General features: G+C 38.8%; 2 protein-coding genes across 3 annotated transcripts in view; one reads left to right on the forward strand and one right to left on the reverse strand.

The window, feature by feature from the left end:
* Positions 1–2,125: 2,125 nt before the first annotated feature.
* The window catches only part of sh3pxd2ab (SH3 and PX domains 2Ab), a 61,667-nt gene continuing 42,207 nt past the window's right edge, over positions 2,126–21,585 (forward strand). The window contains exons 1-2 of one of the 2 annotated variants that reach the window (XM_031757184.2): positions 2,126–2,523; positions 14,984–15,064. In XM_031757184.2, coding sequence (XP_031613044.1) covers positions 2,452–2,523; positions 14,984–15,064 — 153 coding nt within the window. In that variant the 5' untranslated portion in view covers positions 2,126–2,451. The remainder of the gene's footprint in view (positions 2,524–14,983; positions 15,065–21,585) is intronic. The other variant, XM_031757192.2, reaches the window with a different exon arrangement.
* On the reverse strand, positions 4,003–8,163 carry LOC116333906 (N-acetyllactosaminide beta-1,3-N-acetylglucosaminyltransferase 3-like). Its single transcript, XM_031757203.2, has 2 exons — positions 8,097–8,163; positions 4,003–5,727 (listed from the first exon to the last, which is right to left on the reverse strand). The coding sequence occupies exons 1-2, from the start codon at positions 8,102–8,104 to the stop codon at positions 4,611–4,613; spliced, it is 1,125 nt and encodes a 374-aa protein (XP_031613063.1). The 5' UTR covers positions 8,105–8,163; the 3' UTR covers positions 4,003–4,610.

Here is a 21,585-nt window from a genome sequence, read left to right on the forward strand (position 1 = left end):
ATATAATCACATTTGATAGTAATGCATTGTGTGACGGTACTGCGTGTTAAAGACGACCGAATGTAAAGCTCGGTGGTTAGCTGTTTCAATGTACGATAGGGGGCGTAAACGCGGTATCAACGTTATTTTACCGAACCGGCCCGCTTCACTGATTCACTTTGGAGTACGAGAAACAGACTGGTTTTGTGTCCGACTTGAGCAAAACAACAGAGTGGACGCTTTTACGTCGGAGGATAAAAACAGATTTCCGCTGTCAGCAGGTCTATTTCTAGTTAGCTTGACGCAGCTGGGTAGCGGCTATTTCCTCCCCAGCAGGACGTGCTCTGCTCAGCCGGGCTCAGCCCCCTCGCCTCTACCACGCATGCCAGTTGTGGTCCTCCTGTTGGCATAAAGAGGAGAAAATGGTAGAAGTTTTTTTTTTCTTTTTTCTTTTTATTAGTTGTTTATTTATTTTTCATTTTGTGAATGACCGGGTAATATTAGTATAATATTAGTTTGATTTTCACAGTTAGCAACAAAACTCAGTGCATCACAACTCATCTTTGGATTTCACTGTTTTAAATTATTGTAAAATAAAATTGTCTTTCACTCTTTACTTCTGACTGGTTTTAACAGCTAAACAGTAAAAACTAAAGTAAAAGTAAAAGTGGACTACTTTTATAGATTTACCAATTAACCTAAATAAAGCATTTTAACTGGTTGATACTTACATTAGAAATAATGCTGTGGTACAGCCTAAAATATATAGCAGAGTATGCAGCTCTAATCTGAATCTGATAACAGCCAAAAAATACAATATTTCACTTGCCTACAGTGAGCAAAACATTCAAATAATATACTACACTCTATGTTGGGAGCCTATTATGAATACAAATTTCATTATTTATAGAAATTACATTACATACATCTGATATGTCAACATTAGCAATATTTGCATATGACACAAAACCTTTTTGTTCTAGAGGGAATGGCGTTACTAGATATGGTCACTTCAGAAATGTGCAAAGTAAAAATAAGTAGTTTAAAAACTGTCATTATTATTGTTGTTGTTGTTGTTGTTGTTGTTTTTAAAGCAGCGTATTAGTACGACACAAAAAAGGTTTTGAATTACTGTATGTGGAATGAAGCTGTGGAGCAGACTGAGAAATGTTCCAGCATGACGTGTCTGTGAAGGTTCTCAGTCATCCAGGTCTTCGTAGTCTAAGGAGCTTGGAAAGAAAAGCGTCTGGACTTCTTTAAGTTGCTTGAAGACGTTCACCTCTCATCCGAGAAGCTTCTTCAGTTCTAAGGGTCAAATGGTGTAGAGTCCCAGATTTAAACCCAGAGGGAGTATCCTCCCAAAGCATGACTCAGTTTTAAAAAGTGGTGCAAAAATATCTATGTCTGTGTTTTCTTATGTGTGTATGTTGCTATGTTACTAGATGTTATAAACCGTATACCTGTCATAAATTGTAAGAAAAGATTTACAATAGGATAGGGCATAAACAGGAAGAAAATTTATCTAGACAGGAGGACAACGCAAACAGACCACTTATGTTCTGCAGCGCCACGATGTGGGAATAATAATGAATTGTTCTCTTTACTTCCTTCTGCTCACGCTTTACCTCGTGTCTCCACAAGGAGGGAGCAACGGTATGCTGGCTGCTTTAGGTGCTGTCGGAAATGTAATGTATAACTTGGAGGCGATAGCCATATGAGACAAGTATATACGTGTCAGCCAGCTAGACAAATTGCCTGTTTGTTTGCATGTATCGGACACGGTTAGTGTCCGTGCCTGCTCACACACGGACTGTTCTCTTGAAGTTAAGAGACAAGACATGTCTGGGACGTTTATTGTTACAAAAATATAGCGTTTCAAAAGCTGTTGTGCAATCATAAAAAAAACAAAAAACAAAAAAAACCTACAGCTGTTTCATTTTATACAGCAGTTCAATCCATCACCCATTTTATGCAGAGGAAATGTGTCTTTTCACTATCCACATTTCACCCCAAACTATCAGTCACTTTAAGGATGACCAACAAATCCAAGAACCTGTTCGAAAACAGTGTGACCTCCCTTCTTTAAGGGTCCCGTGTGGTGTGTCCAGCCAGCTGAAGCAGGACCGCCCCATAGCCTACATATTAAAGCGCTGTACTGCTTAGACTGCCTCCCCCCGTTTTTTGGCAACAGCAGCAGTGCAGCCCCTCCTGAAGGAGGAGAAGTCTGATTAGACGCCAGTTTTATTGCGTTGTCATGTTTCACAAGGAGTCTAGATGCTCCGAGGCCGTCTGACACTGTAATTTCATGGATGCACCCAAAGCCTAAAAGAGGAAAGTTTTTTCTTTTCATTCCTCTCAACTTTTTTTTCTTCTTCTTGCGCGTCTACTACAAGCAGCCAAGTTTTCATGGGTGAACATCGTTGGTGCAAACTGTAGTGTTGTGTTTGGTGCAAATCTTGTTCGGTTGTCAAGATGCAGTTCCGCACCGTCCTTGACGTAAATGTTGTGGACGTGCAGAAAAGAAGGAATCCTTCGAAGCACTATGTAAGTTGTATCCCCTTTCTCTGTTTTCGTCTTGTTCTTGTTCAAGTAGATCACCAGTGCAGTCATTGTGTATCGTCTCTGTGGAAATTTAACCCATGCTATGCAGCTCTGTGGACGCCAGTATTGCTCTGAGGGTCCATCACTTTCACCAAACAGCTGTTGAACGGACCTGGTGCTTTTTTTTTTTTTTTTTTTTTTAAATAGAGACATTCATGGTACCCAGAAGATGTCTCTTTATGACTGTGGTGGTCTGAGGCGTTGTATTTTTGTCACCACATGGCTGTGATTGAAATGTAGATACAGCCTATTACATTTGATTTTGTATATAGTTGACAACAGTGATTGATTATCAGGTCATTAAAAAAATATTAGATGCTTTGGTTTATTAAGGTGTTTTAATAAACTAAAGTAACTGTGTTTTTAAAAATGTTTAAAGTAATCTTGCAAACTCACACCTCCTCAGCTACAGCTTTTGCTTAGTGCTGTACTGTCGTGTCTGAAAAACACCAGCATTTTATTTTTGCCTGTAAAATACACTGTCTGACGTCTGACAGAGCTGACAGCATACACAGAGGTTTAAAAACACAAACAAACTGAAATCACATATACGTGACAGCCAGCTGGATGAGGATCCTAAGACTTGGGCTGCACCCTAAGCAGCGAGTAAGAGCCACACCATCATCTAAATAGAAGTAGCAAAATTAGTAGTCAGGGATTTGCAGCTATATTTTTACACACACACATATATTTAATGTTTTAATTGTGTATATGGCATGCAGACTAACTGTGCTGCCCTGTTTCCCCAGTTAATTTTTGCTTTTCATTGTTCACCTAACAATCTAAAGTGCAGAAAAAGTGATGTGTTCATGTTAGATGAGAAAGAGAGCTAACCCAGGGATTAACTTTATTCAAACTCGGTTAAACTGGGACCATTGGTAACTGATATGTTTCTTTTCTCAAAGGAGAGCTTATTTACAAAGCAAATGCATATGCTGTACATGTAAAACCTGTAATTTAAGCTTTGAGCCTTACTTCTTGTTGAGGCTAGAATGGGTTAATGTGCATTTGAACTAACACAACGCCAAACTTAGCATACACATGCACACAACAACTACCCAAATTCACTTAAATATATCATCATATTAAGGAATGAACAGATCACTCTTTACAATAACTTTTTGGTTGACAAATAGTCTCTTTTTATTGTGTGTTTGTTATTCATTAACAAACCTTTTGCCCCTTTGAAACAAACAAACCCCTACTTTAAACAAAACAACTAAATAAATAACTAAAAAGTATTTCAACTCTACATTGCATTAACGCAGAGGTTCCCAAAGTGTGGGGCCCGCCCCCTAGGGGGGGCACAGAGCCATTGCAGGGGGGGCGCGGTAAGAAAAGAAAAAAAAACAAAAAAGAAAGCTTGGACACTGCTAGCATAATGGACAGGTTTGTGGTGGGGGGGGCGCGAACATTTTTCTTGTAAAACAAAGGGGGGCCTGGCAAAAAAAAGTTTGGGAACCACTGCATTAACGTTACAAAACGGATAAAATCACAAGTTGCCTTCAACAAATGCATTTTTTTTCACTATGGCATCAAAGGTCATTACTGGTTAAATAATAGTGCATCCCTAGTCACAGTTAAAGCAGGAAAAGTAATTAAATAATACTTCAGATGAATACTTCAAATACTAGTGCCCCTAAGCACGAAGCCACTTTCTTTGGCCTACTTGCAGTGAACAAAACGGTATTTGTGGATTACCGGAAACATATGAGAACATGACAAACACTTTCGTCCCTAGACTGTATTCAAAAGCTGGACATTACTTCTCGATCTGAAGACTTACCTCAATTCACATTTATTTACAAAGTACATTTTAAAAACAAAAACAAAAAACCCCCCAAAAATCAGAAGAATCAAATCAGTACAGAATCTTTTATGTACAGTCTGTGATTATATCACTCGTGTAACAGTGGCTGTCTGGCTGACTGTCTGTTTGGGCAGCCGTGATATATCAGTTTAAAACCTTCACATGATTCAATGGTTGCCGTGACTCCAAGTCATAAAATCCAATTTCACTAACTGTAAGTTTAAGTTTGGATCGTCCTAGATGAATTTGTGATACCACATTTCAAATTAGGGTCATTTATTTGATTCCACATAAGGTACATATTATTCGGAAAGAACTGGTGTACCAAGAGGTAATCTCTAAAATAGCAAGGATCGTATTGGTCTATTTTTTTGGAGGGAATGTACCATCCGAATGTCTTTATACCAATATGAGATGCTGGTGCCAGTTTTGCTTTTTCTAGGCACATTCCCATGTAAACATCATCAATAGGAAAAAGTGGAATGATATCGGAATAGCTATGTATCATTAAAGCTGTATAGCTGGACAAAAGAAAGCCCCCACCACCACAATAGTTGGGGTAAATATTTGGTTCATACACTTGAGATGGAACAAAATACTTGCTCCTGTCCCATCTTACGGGAAATCCATTTTTTATCAGAAAACCAGTAAACAGATGCTGGCTTCCGTTATTGTTATGGCGACCATGGAGGTAGTCCACAATATTGTCCGTGTTGGCAAAAACGTCATCATCGCCATTTAGCAAAAAATTAACCTGCTGACAGTTCCTCTTCATCCATTTGAGGAATAGAACCTGCTTTAAAGTGAGGTTATAAAATGTATCTTGAAAGTCCCATTGGAGAATGTCATTGTGTTCCTGCTGCTCTGTTTTGAGGAGTTTGTTCACTCGCTCTTTCTCAAAGTCAGTACCCGTTGTTCCAGTGATGAAAATCCTTCGAATCCGCAAACCTTTGTATGACCTCTCTTTAGCCCAGGTTTTTCGCAGCACTTCACGTCGTTCATAATGCACGGGGGAGCTTTTAATTACAAGCAGAAGGAAGATGTCTTCAGGTTCTTTGATACCTCCGCATTTGTCAGGAAGGTCCAGAATCACGGGAAAATAGCGACAGTGACGATAGTAAAGAAAGTCTTTAAGTATATCAGGGAAACCATCGAAGCCTGAGATTCGGGCAGCAGCCATGTTTCGTTCACATTTTGGGAATGAGTAATTGTTGGAATTTTTATACATTTTTACAAGTTTTGGTGAGTAGAACATTTCAGTGTCACCATAATATTGAAGGAAAAAAACAACAGAGAGAAGTGCTCCTAAGAGTATAACAATTTGGATGTGGTTGGCCCTGGAAACAGTAAAAGAATAAATAAAAAGTCACTCAACAGAATTTTCAATCAGGCATGTATCAATAAATAAAGCTTTAAAGAATTCAGGTAGCACAAACATATCATATCGTACATACACATCATAGTTTCTATAGGCCGTGTCTAATGCATGACAAACTAAAAATGAAATATGGTCTCTCTGTGTTGGCTCCCCGTTGAACCAGAATTGAATTGAAAATCCTGCTCCTCACATACAAGCTCTCAAATAATCAGGGCCCATCTTAATGACCTTGTAGTACTGCATCAACCAGTCTGGTTCTGTGGAACCAGTTTCTAGTTTGGATTTGGAAGACAGACACCCTCTCTGCTTTTAAGTTTAGGCTTAAAACTTTCCTTTTTGATAAAGCATATAATTAGGATTGGATCAGGTGATCCTGAATCCTCTCTTAGTTACGCTGCACTAGGTCTAGGCTGCTGGGAGATGAACATCCCATGAAGCATTAAATGTTTCTTCTTCAGTTGCCATTTTTAACTCACTATGTGTTTATACACCTCTCTGCATTTAATTATGTGTTATTATTAATCTCTACTGGTAGGGGGTCATATTAATTTTGAGGTTTTCTGTTTTCTGTGTAACATTGTAAGGTTTTTACCTTACAATGTAAAGCACCTTGAGGGAACTTTTGTTGTGATTTGACGCTATATAAATAAAACTGAACTGAATCGAATTGAAGCAAGTTCAGGAAAGTCATGTTGGCAGCAAGTAAGAAGGCCATTAAAAAATGCTGGCCAAAAGTCAGCAGAAATTGTTTGCTGCCAATTGTTTGCTGTCTCTACTCTTTAACGTAGCCTGTTCTGGAGCAGCTAGGTTTGCAGGATAAGTCACCATGGCGATTTAACCTGGTAAGAAGTGAAACACCTTCATAATTGATTGCAGCTTGTTGATAATATTTCTGCCTTTAAATTACCCAGCTGTTATTTGCAAAAATGACAAAAATTTGTCCTAGAGGGCTTGGAGTCAATCAGAGTCTGACTCAATCTTTGATTTCCACAACTACTTGCAGTCCTCTTTGATAAGGAGGTTAATAAAAAAATAATAGCTTAATATAACTCATATAGGAACAGTACATTTTGTTGTGTTACATTTTAGGATTGATCTCTTATTGAAACTTCTTTGGAGGAATTCAGATTTTGGAGTCATGGTTTATATCTGATTAAACATTTTTTATTTTATTTGACATTTTTCAAAAAGCTCCTGATATTCTGTAATTATATAATAAAAGGTTTAAAACTGTGTCTAACTAAGTGTAACCATTCTTAGGTTACACCATCAATGACAGAAGTATATTAAAAAGTAAAAGTGCTTAAAAGTCCTAAAAGCTGACCAAATCAGTTAATAAAAACAAAGTGCTAATTGTGCAGCTGACTTCAGTGTAGACAAAGGAAACAAGCATAATAAAACTAGCTACAGAAAATTTACAATCAAAAACATGATTCTTTGCCCTCAACAAAACTTTTTTTTTTTTGACTAAAATCAACTGAAATGTATCAAATCAAAGGTGTTTTACTCAAATAATATATCATTAAAATTAGTTTGGAATACACTGAACGTATACCAATCAAGTACATTTAATATGATCATATTCTAATAAATTTACTTTTGACATTATACTTATGTAACAAAATTGCATGAAAAATGTCCATATAATCAAATTACTTAAAGTCAGCATTTTGAACATAACCTGAACTCCAAAAAATATATCTGTAGGGGAATCTTCACCTTGACCAGGTGTGACAATGACTGAAATGGAAATTGGAATGTTGGAAATGTAGCCATTCAATCACTAGAAACAATGTTCCCGTTCACTGAAACGCTACAAGAAGTAGATCACCCTGTTTCCTTTACTGTCATTTCCTAAACGTTTGCGAAACAGTAAGCTTTCTAGTATTACGTCTGAATTATGAACTGTGATAAAATGCAAATTCAATGAATAATGAATCATAATGCTACAGAACCCCCACACACACACACACATATAACATTAGCATTATATCATTTTAGTTTTAATGCTAGAATTGTTTGACTTATAACTTATCTTTATTTCCTGTTATAGTTAACTTGTAAAGGAATGCAGTCTCTGAGTGATAGTGTATTTGAAAGCTAAGAATCTTTTTTGGCACTTCTTAGAACGACAGAAAAGTTCTCATTTTGAATTTCAAGGCTTAATGAAAGATAAATGAATTTGACATAAAAAAAAGATTTAAATAATTGGCTTCTAATCAAACATCATCTCAGCTTATGTTGTCTAAACCAATACAAGTTTTAACAAAATTAAAGCACATTATTGTCTTTATACAAACGGCATATAACAGAAAAGTCAATAATTACCTTATCATTTTGTCTCACTGAAGTGAGTGCCAAGTCTCCCTCTGATTGCTGAATTAGCTGTGTGAAATGCGATTCACTGTGGCACATGAACTTGTTTAACTTGTCAGGTTGTGTTGCTCGTCATCGCTGAGACTTAACCCTCAAGCGACTAAGCTATGCAAAACCCCAGTCAAACAGGCTTAGAAACTGGCTGTGGTCTCTTGTCAACAAGTGGCGACTAGGGAAAAATGTGGGGTTGGCCCAGCAAATTAAAATTTGAATTTCAGTTTTTTACTGCAGTTCCTGGTAGTCTGGGATTTGCTAGAGGGTCCTGGCTAGCCTGGGCCCATGTGACTGGGGCTTTAAATGACTGATTGGGGGTTATATAACAAACTGTTATATTTTATGCACAATATTTTTTTTTTATTACACTGTTTATCATGGATATACTTTTTTAGACTTTCCACTATCTATGAGAGATATTCGGAAATCTTCAGATGAAATGAATTATGTTTTTTTACCTCTCGTTTCACCTCTCATCCGAGCAGCTTCTTCAGTTCTAAGGTCAAATGGTGGAGAGTCCCATTTGGCCATAGAACTGAAGAAGCTTCTCGGATGAGAGGTGAAAAGTCCGGACGCTTTTCTTTCCAAGCTCCTTAGACTACAATGACCTGGATGACTGAGAACCTTCACTGACATTTTTCCGAGTCATTGTTGTTATAAAGGACTATTAACATACCCTTTACTACCCGCAGAAAAGCTGAGGTATATTCTGCTTTAGATGGGATGTCCTCTAATTTGCTGGCTCTAAAATCAAACAAAACTGAGGGTATTTTACTTGGGCCTCTTAGAAACATGGTGCTTAACCAGGTACTTGATGTGCATGGCATTACATTGGCCTCTAGTAACCCTGTAAGAAATCTTGATGCCATTGTTAGTATGCTTTCTTGAGCTTGTGCAATATCTCTAAATTCGCAACATCCCATCTCAGTGTGACGGGGAAACGTAGTTAAAGCATGTATTACTTCTATGCTGTACTATTGTAATTCGTTATTATCAGGCTGTTTTAAAAGCTTCCTAAAAAGCCTTCAGCTGATCCAGAGTGGTGAGGTGCGAGTACTGAAAGGGACTAGAACAAGAGACCATATTTCTCCCATATTAGCTTCTCTTTATTGGCTCCCCATTAAATGCAGAATTGAATGTAAAATCCTTCTCCTGACAACATTATTTAAAAGTAGACTGGGAGGGAGAGCTTTTAGGTTCCAGGCGTTTCTTATGTGGAACCAGCTCCCAGTTTAGATTCAGGAGACAGATACTCTCTCTACTTTGAGTTTCACTTTCTCAGAAAAAAAGTTATGTAAATTACAAGGTCACAGTCTTAAGCCTACATTACATCTTAGTGGTGACATGGATGGTTTGAGACCATCTGTGACAGCTGAGTTGTCATTCCTGTTATACTTGTCTGCTTGAAGTCTGGCCCCTGGTGATATATGTGGCAGGCATAATATGTTGACCGTCCATGTTGAACATGCTCGCATGCTTATATTCTTGATAGCTAACTGTCCAAAATATCTCTTCATATTATAAAGTCGTGAAGATATGGCTTAGAGCCATACTTTTCCGAGTACACCTGATCTCAGGAGAAAAGAAAGGTTGGGCCTAGTTAGGATTTCGATGGGAGACTCCCTGAGAATACCAGGTGCTGTTGGTTTGGACTTGGGTAGTAGCGTGGGTCACCTACCAATTGGAAAGGATCCCTGGCTCCTCCAAGTGTGCATGTTCAAGTATCCCTGGGAAACATACTAAACCCGGAGTAGCCCCTGATACTTTCACTCGGTGTCTGCGCGTGAAATTCTGTGGTATGGATATGTTACAAAAAGCACTTAGGTGTAGATAAAAGTGTTGTGTGAAATTATTATTATGTATTATTATGATTATTTGAATAAATTCCTTTTAACAGGAAGAAACCTTTGTCCAGAATTGGCCCCTCCCTGAGCCTGCTAATGTCTCTTTTTAACTGTTGCCAAGTGCTTACTCATCTTTATGTTTGCATTTTAGGATGACAATTTAATTACAGTCTTATCATCAGGAAGTGCAGCATGTTAGTTTTGTGACTGAAAGGTGATCTTTACATGACATCCTTTTTTATATATATTTTAAATTGCAAGTACTCAGACATTTTTATTTCATCTGAATCTTTTATCTGTTTATTTATTGATTTCTATTTGTATTCATCTATTTGTGTTCAGTTCACACAAATAACACCGAACCCCAAGTTTCCCGTGGTACTGTTCCGTGAATGTCCACTGTGTGAATGTCCATTTAAATATTAGTTAAAGTACTTCACAGGTGTGTGAATGTATGTGTGTGTAATTGGGTGACTCTTGGGTGAGTGCCAAAATTGAGTAGAAATGTGTGTATATATATATATATATATATATATATATATATATATATATATATATATATATATATATATATATATATATATAAAAAAACCCAGCACGCCCCTGCGGGCGGTTTATCCTTCAAGCTCGGGTCCTCTACCAGAGGCCTGGGAGCTTGAGGGTCCTCAAGCAGTATCTTAGCTGTTCCCAGGACTGCGCTCTTCTGGACAGAGATCTCCGATGTTGTTCCCGGGATCTGCTGGAGCCACTCGCCTAGCTTGGGAGTCACCGCACCTAGTGCTCCGATTACCACGGGGACCACCGTCACCTTCACCCTCCACATCCTCTCGAGCTCTTCTCTGAGCCCTTGGTATTTCTCCAGCTTCTCGTGTTCCTTCTTCCTGATATTGCTGTCATTCGAACCGCTACATCGATCACTACGGCCGTCTTCTTCTGTTTGTCTACCACCACTATGTCCGGTTGGTTAGCCACCACCATTTTGTCCGTCTGCATCTGGAAGTCCCACAGGATCTTAGCTCGGTCATTCTCCACCACCCTTGGGGGCATCTCCCATTTTGACCTCGGGACTTCCAGGTTATACTCGGCACAGATGTTCCTGTACACTATGCCGCCACTTGGTTATGGCGCTCCATGTATGCCTTGCCTGCTAGCATCTTGCACCCTGCTGTTATGTGCTGGATTGTCTCTGGGGCATCTTTACACAGCCTGCACCTGGGGTCTTGCCTGGTGTGATAGACCCCAGCCTCTATGGATCTTGTACTCAGAGCTTGTTCCTGTCCTGCTATGATTAGTGCCTCTGTGCTGTCTTTCAGTCCAGCTTTGTCCAGCCACTGGTAGGATTTCTGGATATCAGCCACCTCCTCTATCTGCCGGTGGTACATACCGTGCAGGGGCCTGTCCTTCCATGATGGTTCCTCGCCTTCCTCCTCTTTCTTGGGTTTCTGCTGCCTGAGGTATTCACTGAGCACGCTGTCAGTTGGGGCCATCTTCGTGATGTATTCGTGGATGTTTCTTGTCTCATCCTGGACTGTGGTGCTGACACTCACCAGTCCCCGGCCCCCTTCCTTCCGCTTAGCATACAGCCTCAGGGTGCTGGACTTGGGGTGAAACCCTCCATGCATGGTAAGGAGCTTTCTTGTCTTTATGTCAGTGGCTTCTATCTCCTCCTTTGGCCAGCCTATTACCCCAGCAGGGTACCTGATCACGGGCAGGGCGTAGGTGTTGATGGCCCGGATCTTGTTCTTACCGTTCAGCTGACTTATATAGCAGCTGGATAGCGTAGTGGTTAAACTACACGCCTTTGGAGCAGAAGATCGCAAGTTCGATTCCTGCCTGGCGCGTCTGTATCCAGTAAGGGTCCTAAGGCTAGACCCCCTATGCTAAGCAAGCCTACCGCAGACATGAGCGAGACAGATAAATATGAAGGCATGCCGGCTCGGACGTCGCCCGGATCAACAAGGTCCGCGTCAGGTGTTGAGGAACCAGGGCACCCTGATGACAAGTGGGCTACTGGAACAAGAAGGCATCGGTGGGCAAGAGACGAAAACAGGGCGTTGTTGGAATGCTACTACGCAAGTAACCCTGGCGGAAGGGGTTACATGAATAGGATGAGGGACCTATGGATATATATATATATATATATATATATATATATATATATGTGTGTGTGTATATATATGTGTGTGTACATATACATATATATATATGTGTATATATATGGGTGTAATTAAAAGGGCATAATCCCTAATAACATTAAGAACAATGTTTTTTGGAAATGGACAATTTTTAGATAGCAATGCCATCACCTAGTTCTGCCGGAGGTTTATTTCCTGATTTCCTGATTGTTGCGGATTTTCTTTGTATTACTGCAGGGTCTTTACCTTACATTATAAAGCACCTGGAGGCGACCGTTGTTATCATTTTGTGCTTTATAAATACAATTGGATTGAATAACCAGGAATTTCTTTTATTGCCAGTATGGCCATGAAAAGTGATGAATCCTAGACCTTGATTTTTCATTGACAAACTCAAAATGTGCATTTTTCCTGTGCTTTGATTTATAGTTAAATACTTGACATTGAAACTAACTGCATGCAAGTGCTCCTTTAGAAAATATTAGTATGCTTACATGCTACTGTAATTTTGGCTGAGTGTCAGGATGTTAATCTCCTTCTGTGCCTGTTAGGATTCTTTAGTATAGCCTGTAAGAGCTGCTTTTAAGCTGTGGACGTTCTGGCCTTAATGTTATCTCACTGGCTTGAGTAATCTAAACTGTTGAGCCATAACAGTTGAACCATGTCTCAGTGGGACAGCAAAAAATCAATTAGTCCAATTGGATTAATTAACCTGAGAGTTGGGATCAATTGAATCATCCATCTCCAGCTGAGGGAGGGTCCCCAAGGCAGCTAAAGACAGGGCACAGACCTTTTCTCTTGGGATTAAAGCCGGAGGTGAGGTTTGACTGGGAAGTCCCCCAGAGGGAATCTCATTATATATGAGCTAAGCAACTGGAATGCTTATCCGGTTTTGAGTGAGGAAAGAAGCAGCCCTTTGTCTTTTGTCTCAACTATCCAAGTGTGACTTCCTTCCAGGCAGTTGTAGCAGTGAAGCCAAAGAGTACATAGCAACTAAGCCTTGTTTACATATACTTCCAAAGGGTGCTTGTGGTAGAGGAGAGGTGAAATCCATTGACAAATCCTCTGTTAACACTCCTGCTAACTAGATAGTTGTGCATTTACATTAAGTACATGCTTGTCAGCTGTGACTACCAAGCATGGTATTTAAACACAGAGAATCATGAATGTGTGTGAACAACAGACTTACGCAATTGCTTTGAGCTCAGCTAAACATGGAAAGAAGAATGCAAATATCCAGTGCATTTTGTCTGGAATTTAAGCAGTGTTTTTTTTTTTTTTAGTTAACTCAACCTCCATGTTGAAAAAGAAGAAACATGAAATGTCTTTAGTTTCAGTCTTTGGACAAATTAGTCAACCTAGCCTGATGAGGCTTTGGTACATCTGTTTATTAAGGCTTGGGAGGTCTGCATGACTGTGAGTCAACGGACTTCACAAAATGTGATTGTGTTGTAATTTGGTATTACAAATTACTTTGTCAGCTCCTGACAAAGAACACCCTATTATAATGATTAAAAAGGCTAAAACACTGAAACTGATTAAAACAAAGCTAAGCTGAAATTAACAAACCCACTCTGGAAACAACTGAAAACTGATGGAAAATTACAAAACTTGCTAGAGTCAAGTCTGTGTGCCATCTTATTGTGCAGAGTGCGAATGCCTCGGCAAATAGCTTGGAGCATTCAGTTAGTGAGTGTCATGTGTGGTTTCTCGTGTATGCTCCCATTTCAAATCAGGTGTGTAAGCAATTATACACTAAACAAGAAAAATATTATTATTATTTTTTAAAATCAGAATAACGTAACATAACATTAGGCATAAATATAAATACAACTGAAACATAACAAATCAAAGTGTCACACATTATATCACTACTACGTAGAGATCACCTTAAATTACCAAAAGTGACACCAAATATTACCTTGGCAGCTGTGGTTTAAGCTTTAGAGTACCCATCTGTTAATTGCAAGGTTAGTGGTTTAATCCCCAGTCCCAGCTTCTCCAGATGGCAAATTAATATTCTGATAATATTCTGCAACCCCCTCCGCTTCTGAAGTGAACCATGCTGTTGCCTAATATGAGAGAGTTTGGTCAGGCTGTCTGTGTCTAATTAGCGAGCTGCTGGAAAACTCTTTTGTAATAAACAGTTTGCAGAAAGAAGACTTCATTTCAAACTAGTAACTGATGTCCTTGCATCTTGCCACCATATGTGTAAATGATGCTTTTGTAAACACTCTGGGCCATGGGTTTAGATGAAAATGTATTAGGTGTAGCCATCTGTTTCTGAACCTCAGGGTGAGCAAGCATTTATTTCGGGAGAACTTTGTAAATGACCGATTTGTGCCAAGGAACGGATACTCCTGTTTGCGCTTTAGTGTGAGTCAGCACTTCCTTTCCTTGTTATCTTTTGCGGTGGTAGAACTGGCAGAACTTGACACAACTGAAGCAAATTTTTCCCTTCAAACAGTGGACTCATGTGACACTAGTAATGTAAAACTCAAAAATGAAAACTAATGAGAGTCTCATATTCATGTACAGCAAAGAAAATAACAGGCTTACAGCGTTTATTAAACCGCCGCATTCAGTATTTGTACTTGTGAAATATTTGAATCAGCTGCACTTAAATACACAAGAGTAATTCAATATGCATGTTTTTAATGACACAATGCTTCAAATCTATTGGCCCTCTCATTGACCCCCTGATGGCTTTCCAATGTGTGACTGACAAAGAGAAACATAATGAATTTATTTGACCTTTGACGATCCTTTGAAGTAAAGTCAGAAAGGGGTAAAGCGGTGCCATGATGTCTCTGACAAAGTGACATTGTTCCTAATGGGCTTCTTTTATTTGTTTTTTTCTCTGCAGGTGTACCTTATCAATGTTACTTACTCAGACTCCACTTCCCATGTCATCTACAGAAGGTACAGCAAATTCTTTGACCTACAGGTACGTTACACTTCAACGATTACAAAATAATTTTACAGATTTAATAAAGTTGCACAGGCAGTTACCCAAAAGCTCAATGTTTTCTATTAAGAATGGTTCTAATATATGCTGTTGTATTGCTATATTAAACTCTGCAAGGCCAGTTTGACCTTTCGGTCAACGTCTTTCTGTCCAGCTCCTGCTTAGTGAAAGGTCTTATTTAAGGCGACTGCATGGAAATAGGAAAATAGGGGAAATCCAGTCACCAGATGCAGGAAAAAACATGACTTCAGAATGCAGAATGCAGTATGGGTCAAACTTCTTAGGCTCTTCTACAGGATCCTGTACCAGTAGAATACAAACCCAATTCCAAAAACGGCTGTGTAAAATGTAAATAAAAAAAGAATCCAGTTGTTTACAAATCTTATAAACTGGTATTTTTCTCAAAGTCTGTAAATGTTTGGGGACTGAGAACACTAATGCATCCCCAAAATATTATTTTAATGAAATTGTAAAATGTCTTAGTTTAACATTTTTATGTTTTCTATGCCCTGTTGTGAATAAAATAAGGGTTTATGAGTTTTGTGACGCAAGTTTAGAAATCATTGCACTCTGTTTTCATTTAGATTTTACACAGCATCAAAGTTTTGTTTTGGAAATGCGTGTTGTATCTGCCTTTTTATAGTTTGTTTCCTAGAAAGAAAGTTAGAGTTAAATCCTAAATGAAATGAGTGCATATTATTAAGTCCTTTTCTTGTAAAAGTCTGTCTGTGGACCTTCTCCAATGGCCCTCTCAAAGTGGAGTAAAGCACTTTGGCTCTGGTGGGCTGGCTGTATGAAACCCTTTGTTCTCTTGTCTCTTGCTAATAGCCAGGAAAAGTCTGCCCTGGTCTGTTTGACTGAAAGAGACCTTCTCTCCTGTCTTTGTAAACATTAGTCTTGTGCATGGATCTCTGCTGCCGGGGTATGTTTGTCTGGTTGTGGTAATCATGAAGAACAACAGTCTGCAGCTGTCAATACAGAATGGTTAGGTTTAGGGCATTTCATTTGTCTTCATATATGCTGCATATAGCATGGATTGCTTGATACTTTTTTAGAATTGAAGTCAGTAAGAATACTAAAGGACTATGCAGCTTAAGTAATGCAGTAAGGCCAGTCCCAAAATGCATTGGATACAAAAGGGAGGCTCTTGTAGTAAAGGTTGGGGGTTGTGGTAGAGAACAATTTTGTCACCCTGACTTTAAAGATATAAGATAAGACCGCTATTGGATGCCTCAGAAGCAATAATTTGGGACAATAAAGGTTTCATTGTTGTCTGAATTTTCAAATACTCAATTCTCAAATGAGTTTGAGCTTGTTTGTGTGTCTGCCAACTGACACCTACAGTCTTTTCCAAACTCTTCACAGTTGCTCTCTTTTTGTAGCACAATTGCATGTTTTGTGTTCTCAAGAAGCTGAAAAGAGGGGGGCCAAATGTGACCATGATCTCATCAGATAACCATGAATTCAAGACAAAAAGCTAAATAAGGTCACAGAACAAGAAACGCCTTTTTAATCAATTTTTCGTGCCGTGTCTAACATCGTTTTACTAATTTAAAGCTGGCTATATACACATCGTTGTCATCAACAAGCTGTTTGGCTGATTGTCTTTTAAAGATGAAGTATTCTTTTTTACTGCCAATTTGACATCCAAAAATGCACTCACTGCTAAAGTTTCAAACCTCTCCAGTGCACTTAAGATAGTTCATAACTGCTCCTTTGGGAAGCAGTTATCATAAATTACCAGGATCCCATCTCCTTTTTTATCTGATTCCTCCCCCCTTTGTCTTTTCTGCTGACGTAAAGTGAAGTGGACTCTTTGTAATGGATGTGGAGAGTTAAGCACATTGATTTCTTGGTTTAGAGACATTTGTTTCCATGCGAGAAGAGTGCTGAGTCTGAATTTCATGAAGCACTGTTTCTGTTGTCAAAGGGAAATGTTTTTGACCTGCACATGTTTGACGTGAGCAGATTTGGTCAGTGTGTCAAGCGAGTGTGGTCTCCCCCTCCACACACCCTTAAACCACAGCATATAGGTCGCATGGGTCACAGCATTCCACAGGGGGGATTGTGGCGTGTGCAAGCTGGCCTGGTTTCCTTTTGGACAGAAACCTCTCCAAAATCCCTTAGTTGTCATTATTTTAGGATTGAGTGACTAGGCCAGCAGTGAGCTCTACCCTGTCTACATTATAATTTCTCTGGCCTACATTCCTGACATGAATCAGGACTTTAAAAAGCTTTGAAAGGTTATTTTTCTCCAACATTGTTATCAAACACGTGCTGTTTTGCAGGCATAAGTGGAGAAAAATGGTGGTCGAGAATGGCCTTAAGTTAAAAGTTATTTAAAATGATGCTGAAACAATTTAGCATTGTAATAGTGCAGCATAATAACTAGAGTTAGATCTTTTTACCTTGGTTTCACCCTCTCTCTCTCACTCTTCCTCTCTCTCTCGTCAACCTACATAACCAAGATTTCACCTTGAAATGAGACTCGGAAGTGTAGCAGCTGTTAATGTAGCCCTATCCTGTTTGTTATAACACTAAAAGCAGGAAGTGACAAGAACTGAGAAACACCTGGTAGGAAAAGACAAGGAGACACCTAAGACACAAATAGACTAAATGTGATCAAACTACATTACCCAGATTAACTAGGTTAACAGGAACCAAAACTAAGGTGTGGAACTGGCAAAGGCACCATAAGATGGTATAAAACATTATTAAGGCTGCACTATTTGGTATTTTAGAGCCATATTAGCAAGCCTGATTAATGCGACGCATTCATAAACTGGATTTGTAAGTCATACTGATATAGACCTTCTAATTAATAGCAAATTGCAAATAAGATACTTTATTTTACCTCAGTGAAGAGCTCTTTGATGGGCTGTTGTTATGATTGACTACACAGCAGGCTATGACATTTGTTAGATAATTTCTTTTAAAAAATGCTCCAAAAGACACCAACACCACACAAACAGTCCGATGGTTCTGTTCAGTGACTCGAATCACCAGAAGTGAAGCCTTCAGACAGCTACAGGCTACCGTTAATATCGCTGGCACTCAAAGCAACCACACCTTTGGTAGTACAGTATTTAATGATAGGCCATGATACAATTAAAAACAACTGAGTACAAATGGTTATCATGAATGGCAAATTACCAAAGGAAAGTGCAAGAAACCAAAACTTTTTTGGGAATCTACATAAGTGAGTCTTTGGAAACCGACTGCCTTTTGGCATGAGCCTATTTCACTGTATTTTTTTATTGTTTGAGAATGTTTAGTTTCTTTTAGGAAATTAAAACGGGTATTACAATAAAAACACATAGTTTTTAGACTTTTTTTAAGCAGTTAACTGATAGTGCGTGTGATAGTATTGTAGAAATCCAGAGTCTAAATAAACATGTCTTTCAAAGCCTCATCAGGCAAGTTGTAATGTATGCCAAACTAAAAGAGATGAAAACTAGGAATATTTCCACTTTATTTTTATCTTATTTTAGTTTTCAAAGTTCACAAAAAACTGTTCAGTTAAGTTTTTTTTTAAATGTCTTTGTTTAAACTATATAAATCTTGTTCCACACCACTCAATTTTTCATCTGCAAACTTGTAGTCATTTCATGTTGCTCGTTCTGGAGCAGGACTCGATGTTGCAGCAAGTTCACCCCAAGATCAGCCAGTGCAATGCTCAGAGAAACTGCATTTTAAATGTTAAACTTCACAACAGTGCAATTAAAAAAGGAACGCACATGAACAAGTTTGGCTTGTTCCAAAGAACTGTCAGAGAAAAGCCTCCGTTGCTTTAAAGAATGTAAGCGTTTCGGTTTTGGCTTGGAAATGTGCATCTGAACAAACAGTAAGTCTTGTGGAACACCGTCCTGTGGACAGATGAGATCATGATAACTAAACAAAGGATATCAGCACCTTAAACGACTGTCAAGGATGGTGGGGGAAGGGTGATTATTTGGGCTTGTTTTGAAGACACACACAAGACAAGGGTATGTTGCAGTCACTGAGTCAACAATGAATTCCTCTGTGTAACCAAGTATTTTTAAAGTCCGATGTGAGGCGATCTGTCCAACAGCCAAAGCTTTTCTGAAACTGGATTATACAATAGCACAATGATCCCAAGCAACAAGAGAATGGTTGAAAAAGAAAACAATCAAGGTGTTGTAATGATTCAGAAAACCTCAACCTTAAAATGTTGTAGCAGGACCTTAAGAGAACTATGCATGAACTGAAGCACTAAAGAAGTGCAGGCCATTCCTCCAGAATGATGTGACAGACTGTCACACAGAAAATGATTGCTTTAAGTTACTGCTGCTAAAGATGGTTTGGCAAGCTGCTTAATCATGAGGTGTTTCATAGGAATTCATAGATTCCTGTGAAATATTTCATATGACTGTAGTAAACTGAGCACATTGTTATAACAACTAAAAATCAGAATATTTTCCAGTGTGTGAAATAAAATGGATGGATCTCTTGTTTCTGATAGTGATGACCCTGCAAATTTTGCAACAGCAACAGCAGTTAATCTATTCAAAGGGATGTAGCACCATGATCTCGCTGCAGTAAACAATTGCTAAGAAGATGTCAAAATACACCCCAGCAATGAAATCTGATTGTTTTCCCACTCAGACATTCCTCTCTCAGAAGAGTCTTTGTCTTCTGTTACAGCTCAGTCTCTGTGTCGGTTTCTTCTTCCTTTCTCCTGTGAGCTTAGTTATTTTTAAATGGCTCAAGAGATTATCATTACAGTTTACAGAAGCTATTTCAGTTTTTTTCCTGTCACCATAATTCACATCATTGTGACAAAATAAAGATATGTTTGATGATTGACTGTTTATTGCAATTCCTTCCTCTGGTATTTATTCACAAAACTGATTACCAAGAGTGTGTTAAAACACAGGAAATGTCATTACATCATAGCACCTGTTGCCTGATAGGCATTCCTCACTGTTAACTTAATACATTGCACTTTCCTGGGCAGAGTGTAGGATAGAAATATAGATTAATTACACCATCTCTGCTGCCCAAAGCCTCTGAATTAAAGGTAAACAAAATATGAGGAGTGTTTTCAGTCAGATTTTTGTTCCAAACTGTCCCGTGGAGCTGTGAGTGTAGCCACGTAGATCTCCAGTAGTGATATCATCCTCACTCCCAAATGAAAAGCTGAGGCGGTTTCTTACAAGTGTTGAGTGAACACTCCTGTATTAGAGGGAGTACACAGCTACATCCAGCTGTAAGCCTGATAACATGATGATTGCGTAGCTTTGTGTATCAAATAAACAATATGGTTGTTATAACTACTGGGATTTGGGGGAATTACAGCTTGGCCTGTAAAGTTATGTTATAGTTATAGTATCCTAAAGAACACAGTCTGGTTTATATACATATTTGATGTCTTGCCTTCTCAGCATTAAACTATAATCACTGTAAGATCAGAAATTTTACCATGGCTATGTGCAGGTGTGGTTAACCAGGACCCTGCACTTTGCTTTTCCCTTAAAACACAATAATGATGACTGTCCATTTCAAAGGAAACTATTTCTTGTTAGCAGTCTGTAGTTTGGGGGAGAGGGGGGAATATGTTATGCCCTGGGAGAAATTTTTAGATTCAGCAACGGCAGCAGATTAAAGTGGAAACGAAAGAACCACAACATCAAACCAAACCACCTCTTGCTGCACAAGTCCTACAAACAACTCCCACAGACCCAGACAGACTGGATCCAACTTTAACCTCCAAGCCATATTCTGTTTGTCCACCTGGTTTCTTTTTGGCTCAGTTTAGACTGAGACTTCTTCTCCTCCCAGTTGAGTGTGCTTCAGCTTGATACTCACAGCATTTGCTGTTAAAGTACATCTGGAACAAATGCAAGGGAGGGGAAAAAGGCGTGGCTACCTCTAGATCTTAAACCTGTTACTGTAAGATGCTCTCATGTGAATGTAAAGACGATGCTACAGTCAGGGTCCATCATTTGTTCGACAAAGACAGATTTTCCTTTTGAAAGTACCTCATCACAATGGATTTTTAAATTTTCATGTGATGAAAATTCAGACAGTCAGCTTTTATTCAAGGGTTTTTACATTTTGCATGAACTCTTTAGAACTGTTTAGGTTAATACACCCATTTTTATACTCAGAGGCTCAAACGCAATTGGACAGTTGACTGACAAGCAGTTTCCTGAGAAACTTTGCATTTATGGCTTTTTACTGTAATTTTAAAAATGAGGTCTAGAGAGATGTCCGTGCAAGTGAAGGAGCCCATTGTTGGGCAAAACAAAAATGAACCTTTCAGAGAGATGGCAAAAACTTTGAGTGGCCAAGTCAACAGTCTGGTGCATTATTTAAAGAATGAATCAACCTGCCAACTCAGCAACACCAAAAGGCCTGAAAGACCACAGAGGACAGCTAAAGTGCATGTTGACAGAATTATTTCCATGGTTGAGAAAAATAACTTTTGAACATGTAACCAAGTCAAGGAATCTAGATGGTAGGTGTATCATTGTCTG

The sequence above is a fragment of the Oreochromis aureus genome, linkage group 13 (genome assembly GCF_013358895.1).
Source record: "Oreochromis aureus strain Israel breed Guangdong linkage group 13, ZZ_aureus, whole genome shotgun sequence".
NCBI classification, from domain to species: Eukaryota; Metazoa; Chordata; class Actinopteri; order Cichliformes; family Cichlidae; genus Oreochromis; species Oreochromis aureus.